This window comes from Chroicocephalus ridibundus, chromosome 4 (assembly GCF_963924245.1).
Source record: "Chroicocephalus ridibundus chromosome 4, bChrRid1.1, whole genome shotgun sequence".
Taxonomy (NCBI): domain Eukaryota; kingdom Metazoa; phylum Chordata; class Aves; order Charadriiformes; family Laridae; genus Chroicocephalus; species Chroicocephalus ridibundus.
This window is the reverse complement of record NC_086287.1, coordinates 21,986,826-21,997,088: the sequence shown is the minus strand read 5'-3', so window position 1 is coordinate 21,997,088 and position 10,263 is coordinate 21,986,826. Positions and strand designations below refer to the sequence as shown.

At 35.5% G+C, this 10,263-nt stretch overlaps 1 protein-coding gene across 4 annotated transcripts in view; it reads right to left on the bottom strand.

The window, feature by feature from the left end:
* Positions 1-418: 418 nt before the first annotated feature.
* RPS6KA5 (ribosomal protein S6 kinase A5) overlaps positions 419-10,263 on the bottom strand; it is an 83,574-nt gene continuing 73,729 nt past the window's right edge. For all 4 annotated transcript variants that reach the window (XM_063331598.1, XM_063331600.1, XM_063331599.1 and 1 more), the window contains 4 exons: positions 8,363-8,554; positions 7,606-7,765; positions 6,440-6,603; positions 419-5,465 (listed from right to left, as the gene is read on the bottom strand). In XM_063331598.1, coding sequence (XP_063187668.1) covers positions 5,226-5,465; positions 6,440-6,603; positions 7,606-7,765; positions 8,363-8,554 — 756 coding nt within the window. In that variant the 3' untranslated portion in view covers positions 419-5,225. The remainder of the gene's footprint in view (positions 5,466-6,439; positions 6,604-7,605; positions 7,766-8,362; positions 8,555-10,263) is intronic.

The following is a 10,263-nucleotide window of genomic DNA, read 5'->3' as shown; positions in this document are numbered from 1 at the left end:
ATTAGGTTCTGCAATGCATCGTTACTACTTTTACTTTGGATTAACTATGAAATCAGTTAGTCTAGCATTAACCAAAATGCCTTAACTAAGTTAATAAAACACTTTTATTTCCCCTTGGCTCTGCTGGCTGAAGAGGCAACACAAGCACCAGAACCAAGAAAAGGGTGTAGCATGTGGGCAGAAGAACGGATGAGGAATGGCCCGCTGGGTGACAGTAAGCTGTCAGCCCAGCCCATACCATCTCATCTACCTTAACACTTACCATTGATGCCCAGGCAGTTGCAGACTCCTCTTCCCATCGCACAGAACATGAAGGCTGACAAAATACATGGGTTTTCTTCAAATTTACGTTATTGCAGGCATCTCACATTTCTCGGCTCTCGCTGCTTCCAAGCACAACAAACAAGACTGCTCCAGCTGGTCTATGTAATTGAAAGCATCACTTTATTTACTAGTGCAGACTACAGGAATCATCCTAAGCTTTCTTTTCTACACAGGTGTTCTGAACATCCAGACTCAATTGAACGAGCAATATATAAAAATGCTGAATGTCAGGCGAGAGCTAGCCAACAGCTCTGCATTTCTTATTTTTTTATAGAATCCAGTGCCCTGTGGGTCAAAGGAGCAAACTGAGAAGTGTTTCTCACAGGTAGACAAAGATCGAAACACTTTTATCTCTTTACAGCAGAAACAGGCACATTATTTCCTGTTCTCTCAATCCATAATATTCAGTCAACTATCTTGACTGAAAGAAGGCAATGTCATGTTCCACAATGTAAAAAACAGTGCTGAGAAAGACGTCATATATGGGGGGAAAGAATGAAGACCGCCAACTTGGTAAAAATACCTGGAACGATACTTGAGAAATAACAAAAAATTCCAACTGAAGACCAAAATGTCATATAAAGATACACACGTGTGTAGACACACACATATACTCACAGACCTGAAGAGTCAGGAAATATATTTATGCTGGGTAACTGGCAAGAAAGCTTGCAGCTCAGTGTCAGTGAGTATTGCACGCACATGGAGATGGCAAGGGGAGAAATCTACCCCTGAAAATGTCTTCTCAGAAGCCTCTCATCTCTGACTTCCCATAACCTTCTTCCTCTTTTGCGGCCGCCCCCTTGTCCGGTCCTCTGAACAAGGGCAAGTCGAGAACTCACTTTTAAGTACAGGTTCTCTTAAACAAGGCATGTTACTTTACATGGAGGCCTAGACGTGCAATACAGCGTGTATCTACATACATGCACATAATACATGCACATATTAAAAATGTGAGACACTTGTGCAACACTTCATCACAACCAATAAACATACATTGTCATTCTGCAAATATTTTCTGTCAAGAATTATTCTGCTCCTGGATGAGTGGTAGGGTACGTGGCAGTGCAGGTATCGTTATCTTCTTCAGAAAAGTGGGCACGGAAAAGGGCTGAGAAAACACATCCATCAGCAATGCAAACTTGAAGCCTCAACCCATTCTGATGCAATACTGGATTTTTGTGTTTCCCCCCCTCTCCAAACTGTTTAATAAAGCATTTGATAAAGTTCTTTTCATAGCAGTAAACAATACATAAGCCAAATGCACTGACCCTTCTATTAAGAGACAATAAATACTTCAGTGGCTTTTATATAAAAAGTGTAGAAATTTCACTGAGCGAGAGGAACAGTAGGTCATGTTACTTCCTTTGTACTCCTCTAAATCCTTTAGAATTACCTCTTAATTACTAATATTTGTGTTTTTAAAAGTATTATAAAGAAACAGCTTTACAGAATATTGAGTACTTTACAGGTTAGGTTAATAACCACACTAGTTATTTACATCTTTACTGATATGAAATTTGATCTTTCAGGCAAATCTGCTCACAATATTGCTGACTGCATTACATTTCTGACAGTAGAGAGATATCTTTACTAGACGTTAAAGCTGCTTGACACATAGCAGCACCATGAAGGAAACTTAATCTGAGTATAAACATAATTTACAGTCTAACACCTCTTTACCAAGGCAATACAAAGTATTTATAGTACTAATGAAGACTGGCCTGTCCACTTCAGATTTTAAATAGTGGTACGAGTATGATAAATTTGGCCCACGGTCTTTACATGACCTAGAGTGCCAGGCTGGGCAACAGACGAAGCTGAGACATCGTTCTGTCAAAAGTAACCGGTCTTCTGCAGGGACATCCAAACAAGAAGCGAACCTGCTCTTGAGCTGCCTCATTTGCAACTCAGCTGCATCAGTGTAACTGGAGATCTGCAGTTGTTTTATGGAAATATGCTAATCTAACAATTCAGACAGGTTAGTGTCAAACACACCTCCTCAAGAGCTGTGTTACCTGGAGGCAGCAGAAAGTCAGAGGTGATAAACATTTCAGCTACCCCAGGTAACGGGTTCAAAGCAAATGCAAGGCGACACCTAAATGTACTTAACGCCTGCCAAAAAGAATGACCCTGTTTTAAAATTTTTATTTAATAACTACTGCTAGAGCACAAACAGGACACAGAAATATTCATCTATAAAGGTTGTCTTTGATACAAGTGATGTATTCTAATAATTTCAGTCTCATAACAGTCTCTCAAAACCGGTGTGACAAAACCCTCTGACAATACAGCCATTACATCTAGCATTTAGTATCTTGTGCAAGCATTCTTCTTGTTTCATCAGTTTGTCAAGCGACAATTTAAATTTCCCAACAGGGAAACAACTGTACTGTGTTTCTGACTTTAAGAAGTTATTTCAGCTGGGTCACAATATTCCAAATCCACCTCGCATTCAAAAGTTTCTTACAGTTAAATGAAATCAAACCAAAAATTGCTTTTTGTTGTCCTCCCCCTGACGACAACAAATTCCAAGAACTCCTCAAAGTGCAAACTTTACAAGCAAGCAGCTCTCCAACCTCCCAATTCACTTGTACTGTCTGCAAAACAAGTATTAATGGTGAATTGTTTGTTGTATTTACAGCAAGTTTATTGGGGAGAGGGAAAGTATTCTTTTACAAATGAGCCATGTTCACTATTGAGATTACTTCCAAAGAGAGCATTCAGAAAGCAAACCTGAATATATTACATTGACAATTATTTTTCAATATTTTAACATCGGCCACTTAAAATTGGTTGTGTTATTAGCACATATACTGATCTTTAAATATACTACTTCTACATAAACAGTGCAAACCTCAATATTCACATCAACCTGAAATTAATGCTGCAATTACTGTTGACATTCACATCAAGAAAGTAGTAAACTATTTCACATGAGCAATTCCAAAACCTCAGAATGCCATTATTAATATTAAAGAAACACAGAACAAACATGTTGGGCTTCAAAGCCTTATTTTGATACACACAATCCCTGTAAACATGGATGTATTGTATTTGTCAATACTGATATCTGATATAATTCTATAAATAAAACCACTGATATAAACAATTTGTATAATCTTTCTTGCATAGGGTTTGGATTAAGGTTACTTGAAGATAGAGCAAGCTGTTAACAAAATCCCTAGTCAATTAGTCTTCCATCACACAAATTTAGGCATACGATTAACTTTACACAAGGAGTCTCTCTGACTTCAGTGGAAACTTACACAGGTAAGCAATTGCAAGACTGGAGTCATCTTTAGCACTTAAGTTATCCCTAGTCATTGAGAATATGAGCAATAAAAAAGCTCTCCATAAATTTATAAAATACACTGATTTAAAAGTTTATGCTGATGTTTCTGTAAGTCACATTTATGATTCCAAACAGTTATGTACATACTATACTATCACAGTAGGAAATGCTTCACTGTAGAACACCACAGTGAACAAGTTGTGAAGCACAGTGTTCAATATAATTTCCCTTTAGTATTCCCAGTGCATAAGTTGTTAACATCTACACTACACAAGGTGCCCAGGTCTAGTATTTGTTATATACAATGTAAAAGCAAGATAGAAAGAGCTTTGCAGTTTAAAGTAAGGAATGAAAACAGTGGGTAATATACAGGGATTCACTCCTGCAAAGTACAGAATTCTCCTTCACAACGACCACAACCACCAAGTACGGTGGATTTCAGGTCATTCAACCCAGTAAAACAGTGCTCAGCACCTTGTAGGAAGAGAGATCTGAGTGCACTTTATTATAAAACATCTCCTTTTGATGTTATAAAGTGCAAAAAGGAAAACATATATTCTAATATTTTACAGTCACTATTAAACTGCCATATTAGCACAATGCAAAATTCAAAGAACTCGGTATACATTTTGTATGGACCCTATAGTAACAAATGTTGAAACTGGAGTTTTTGCATCTTTAAAAAAATCTTAGTATTTTAAAGTTATTGTGTAAATACAAAAAGAAAATATAAATTATAATTAATTCTTGAAATAGATATTTTAACATGTGACAATTTTCCAAAGCTTTCAATAGGAAATTTCACTTTCTCTTACAGCATTACATTTTAGAATCTGTAAAACATTTTAAAAGTTAATAACTTCAAAAAGTAGAAATAAAAATTATTGTATCACAGTACTAGACACCTCACCTTATCAGACATCTTTTACCCTAGATGTTTTTTAAAAAATTAAATAAATAAAAAAAATAATCTAAGACTTACATTACGAGTTGTTTAGAACAAGATATATGGAGTTACTTTTTAAAACAACATAAGAGTTCCATAATGCTTCATTTTGCTCTTAAAATTCAAATAAACGGCATAGAACATAACCACAAATTTAAAAGGCCTTAAAGTACTATACTGCTTTGGTGCACTGTACCAATGGTTCCTTACATGCACGAAGAATCAAATTCTATGACATTCTTCACAGAGCTGGGTAAAAGCAGAAGATCAACAATTCTATACACATTACAGAGCTCTCCTTTCTTTCAACAGTGGGGAAGAAACTGGGAGGAAGACACTGAGAAAGAGTCTTCCTCGAAGCTGCACCACGAGCAGCATAGCTCCTTACATTGAGCTTGACTGCACGCTAGTAATTTAGCCCTAAGAGAATACAATGTTGGTTGTATAATAGTATTATACCATATCCAGTGATACCAAACTTAATGCTAAAAAGAAATTTATTGAAATACAAAGCTAAAAAGGTATGACTGAAATACATTTTTAAAGCGACAGACATATTCCTGTAGCCTGTAAGCCACACGGAGGAAGCGTGGGAGAAGACAATATAGGTATGCCCAAGTTTATAACCACTTAAATCTTCAAGATGGGACATTCTGCTTTTCAGTCAGAGAACTGGAAGATGGTTTCTGGGTTATTGCTGTCTGTAGGGTTTGTTGGCTGCAGTGTCTTTGTAGGTGTAGTTTTACCATGAGAATGAGAGGAAGAAGAATGTGAACTTTCACTGGAGCTGCTACGTGTCTCTGTGCTTGTACTTGTTTTTTTCATTTTCCTTCTCTTTGCAAGAGGCGCCTTGTCAACATTCTGGAGACAAAATCCTTCCCTTTTGTACTTGTTAAAGGCCTGTTTAAAAATAAAAGGTAATTCTAAGCTTTTCAAGAGGTTTAAGACATTTTATGGCTCATAGCTTATTAAGAATGTTCTAGGGTAAGTCATAAAATAAACTGTAATCTCTTGACAGATTCCTACTAAATCTGTTGTAGCTGTTAATGATAACTTTACTAGCCTTTACATGTATTTAACAGCCAACACGTGACATTTTTAATCGCCATCTTCCCCTCCTTGTTCTTTTTAATTTAGAAGTATTTTTTATTAAGCCTTAAGCCTATTTAAGACTACATTTTCAGAAATTACTTAGTCAAATTAGTTTTTCTTTCAGCCCAAATTACGTTGCATTATCAGGACCTCTCCAAGTAACAATTCCTTTCTTTTTCTCTTCTTGGTTAATAGGCGTCTACAAGTATTTCAGCATAAATCTGCTCAATTCGAGTTTATTCTCTGCAGAAGGAATCATGAGAATCAACACTATATTTGTATAATATAGTTGCAGTTCAAACATTGTTAGTAAATATACAATGGTAGACAAGTCCATTATAAAAAGTATCGATGATATTAAAAACATGAACTGAGTATGTTCCAGAAATTTTACCTCAATTTTGTAACCAAAAGGACAAAAAGTCAAGCAGTTACTTGAGTTAAATAGAAAGTTTCTTCTCTTATTTATAAAAGTTTGAAGACCTTTTAATAGATTTCTCAAAGAAACAGAATATTTATAACAGCTATTTCAGGAACAGCTGTGTCTCAGTCCCCAGAATCCCACTAGTGTAAATGTCTTCAAGAAATTTATTCTTGCCTCATCATTCATGTTTTCAGGGCACTCAATCATAGATGTTATCTATGGAGGAAAAAATGGCAGCTATACGCAATCACCAAATTGTAAGGACAAATACGTATTTTTAATTAAGAGAAAACATACATAAATATAGATTAACATATTAAAAAAATTACGCCATGACATAAGATTTCTTAGAACTTACATGAAAAGTGGCTTTGACATACGTATGCACCGCAGCTCCTGAAGAGCCCAAGTTATCAGGAGTCATTAGAGGGTTGGATGACAACTGGCTGCCATCCTGAAGCCATTCGTTGTATCTCAGGCTGGACATTTTAATTCTTTTGTTTGGATCCACTGTCAGAAGTCCTTATAGAAATATATTACATTCTCTTAAAATTCTGAGCTATTTATCTTCTTTTAATAGAAAACACAATTTTTTTTTTAAGAAAAACTCATGCATTTCTTTGATAAGTATGTAATGACAATATTTATCCTAGGTAGGCCAATATTTATCCTAGATAAGGATTACACAATGTTATACTATCATCCTCTCCAGAAGGATTATTAAATGCAAGAAACTGCTGTTTAACTGTTTGATAACTCACATCTCTTCTCACACAAACTCAGAACTAACAAATGATTTCTTCACTTAAAACCTGTCTAGGATGAAGTTCAAGAGAGTTAGCCTCAGATTCTCTGCATGATCCACTGAAGTCTGATTCTGGAAATGCCTACATTTTGGCAGAAAAATTCCTTACAAGTCTGCTTCTACAGAAATTCAGAGCTCGATCTTAGTAGAACTAGGATTGGTGTCTATCTCATGCTGAAAACATAATTAGATGCTCAAAATCTTAAGAAGAATCAAAGCATAACAAATGTGAATAAAGTAGCTCAGAAATACAGTAGTCTTGGTGCATGCATTTAAAAACAGCCCAAGGAAAAAATGACAGTAATACATTCATTTTCTGCAAAAGCTCAGCTTTTAAAACGTTTATCTCGTAACCCAGTGTTTTTACAAAAGCAAAAATAACCCTGCTTTTAAATATGTTTTTATAAGACTGACTTCACTTTTTCTGAAGCTCTTCAGTTACTTCTAACCCCGGTAACCTTCTATCAGCATCTCACTGCATTAGAAAGCTATCTGCTAGGCATACAAGCAATTTCTAATGCCATTCTGATGTGTTCACCTTTACCCATAACTTGTACTAGGGGTCAGTACATAGCTCAAGCTGTGGATACTATTCTGTCAGGTTAGGCACTCTGATGTTATGTTAGGCACTCTCACAGCATCCAGATATTGTACATTTCTCTAAATTTTATCTTTTGAGATAAAAATATAAGGTACATGAAATATTTGTGAAGACATACCTTGAATTAACTCTTTAGCCTCCTCAGAAACATTTTTCCAAGCTTCTCCTTCAAAGGAAAATTCTCCCTTTTTTATTTTCTTCATAATTTCCAATGCACTGGTACATGTTAAACTTTTGTCTTGGGACTGAAATGGTACCTGTCCTGATAGCATTGTATACTGTCATGAGAACAAAAGCAGTATTAACAAACACAGTATATTTATTGACAACGCTGTTACTAAATATGGAATGCCGCTGTTTGCATCACCAGCACTATACAATAGAACTTTACCTAGCATAACTTCAAGGCTATAGAAAATTTAAAATAGGCAAGACTTTCTCTGGAGTCCTTGTTAGAAAAAACATTCACATGTTTCAGGAAACTACAAACAAAACAATGGTATTTCTACCCAGTTTATATCTACTGAAATTAATTTTCTGTAAATCAGAATGCAGGCTGACTCCTTGTCTGTACAGAACTGTGGGAAGATTATATGCATGCCTGCAAAATCTCCTAACATCTCTTTTTAAATAACCACACTGTATCAAGTTTTTTTTCCATTCCCAGAAATGTTGAATTTAATTTACTGCTTAGGAAAAAAATCTCCACCCTTGGAAAACATCTGTCTTTGGAACCTATTATTTGTGCCGCAGTATTTTCACCTCACTTGAATTCAGCATCTACCCAACTCAAGTCTGACATTGTGTTATGTCCTTCACATTTTAACAAGTAAATACATACAATAAAGTTACAATTAAAAACCTCAATTACTCACCAAAATGACCCCCAAACTCCACAGATCACAAGATTCGTCATAACCATTGTGATTCAAGAGCTCTGGGGCAGCATAATGAAGAGTAAAGCATGGAGTCTTAAGAGGCTGATTATCAGGTGGTTTTAAACGAGCAAAGCCAAAATCAATTATTTTTATTTCTGAATTGTCAGTTTCGTCTGTAAACAATAAATTCTGAAAAGCAAAGACAAAAAAATCAATACCAGCATCAGTTGTAAAATTGGTTAGAATACTTAATAGTTATTTTTTTTCCTACATTTATTACTACAGAAAACTTCCCATTTTCTAGAGAAAAGGGGAACTGGAAGACACTGGGAAAAAAATGGAAAAGTAGAAGTAACAGTTCTCTGGGATGTAAGAGAATGTCATGTGTGTATCTGCAAGACAGGATAATTCTGTCTGAGACTATTAATGAAAATGGGTTTTTAGCAGAGAACAGTGAGGTAAATAATTCAGGAAACACTGACAAGAAAAAACGCAAAGACAGCAACATAAATGGAGAACTGCCTTCTTCCTCAAACAAAAGTAAATTTTCTTAAGCTTCCACTTCCTTCTGGCATGTTGCTTTCTTGTGTGTGGAACTTCTGAGAGAAGAGAGGAGAGCAAAATTTTGCTGTTGCCTCTGCTGTTTAATTTATGCAACGCTAGAAGAAATCCTTATTAGAAATCCTATAGCCCTATGTAATTTTGTAATACAAAAGGTGAATGACTCAACACAAAGTAATTAATTTCAAACTCATTAAGAACAGGGAAAAAATGATTGCTAGACTGCAAGTAGATCAATAAGGAGAACCTGTCAGCATTCATTATGGATAAAAGAGAATTAACTCCTACAAAACAGTATTTTTGCATTCTGTATGGCTGTCATAGCCTAATGCACAGTCAGAAAAGTCAGTGTTCCATATTAAAACTGTGCAAAATGGATCTGAAGAAAGCTTAATTTCAGCAAAAATATTATTACAATGAGGATAGGTGATTAATACAATCATCTTTTTTTCTATGCAGTAGCATTGGTTTAAAAAGACCTCCTTTCTTAAGACAAAAATGAAATTGGTTACGTACAGAAAGAAAGGTCCAGTCCAAACGTCCTAGGTTGGGTTCACACTACTTTGTCGATTAGGTAAATAAAACATGTTTCACAAAAACACACACTTAAAGCTGTATTCCACGTATATTTTAAAGATATATAAACAATGTTATCTCTGCCTTGGTATATTTTTTCTAGTACCTTTAGAACTCAGTTTAAAGATTAATGATCACTTCACAGAAACAGTCCTCAAATCCTCTACTGAGAGGCTCCAAATGGTCACATATGTTACACGAATTCTTTATTTCTGTGAATTCTCTATTTCCTATCCAGTACTTTTTCTCTATTTTGGACAGCAGTATATGTGATCTAATTACTATTGCTGAAATAGAAGACTCTTCCAAGTCCATGCAATTACAAAAAGCCCCATCCTTAGTGACAAGACATTTTTTAAAATAGACTTATCAGTATCACATTAGATGTAAAAGTTGAACATCAAATAAATCTGACTGGAACTGTTAGAAAAGCAATGGAATTTCCTATATGTATTTTTACAGAAAGGTGCACTAACCACATCTATATTGGGAAGCCTGCATATCCCATACTAAGTTCATGTCTGAATCTAAAATAGTAACTTTCAAAACAACAGGCAGGAAGGAGACAGCCTGGTTAAGTCCAACTTTGTGGAGGCAACGCATTCTGCAAGCTGTTTGCTAACCCTTCATTACTTGGACTTCCCAGACTTCTGTTCTTGAGCACTATGTAGAATTGAAGACTGCCTAATTTACCATGCAGCTGAAGCTCTGCTTTATAGAATCTGGCCTTTACATTCAAGATGGTAGTAAGACTAAAATGG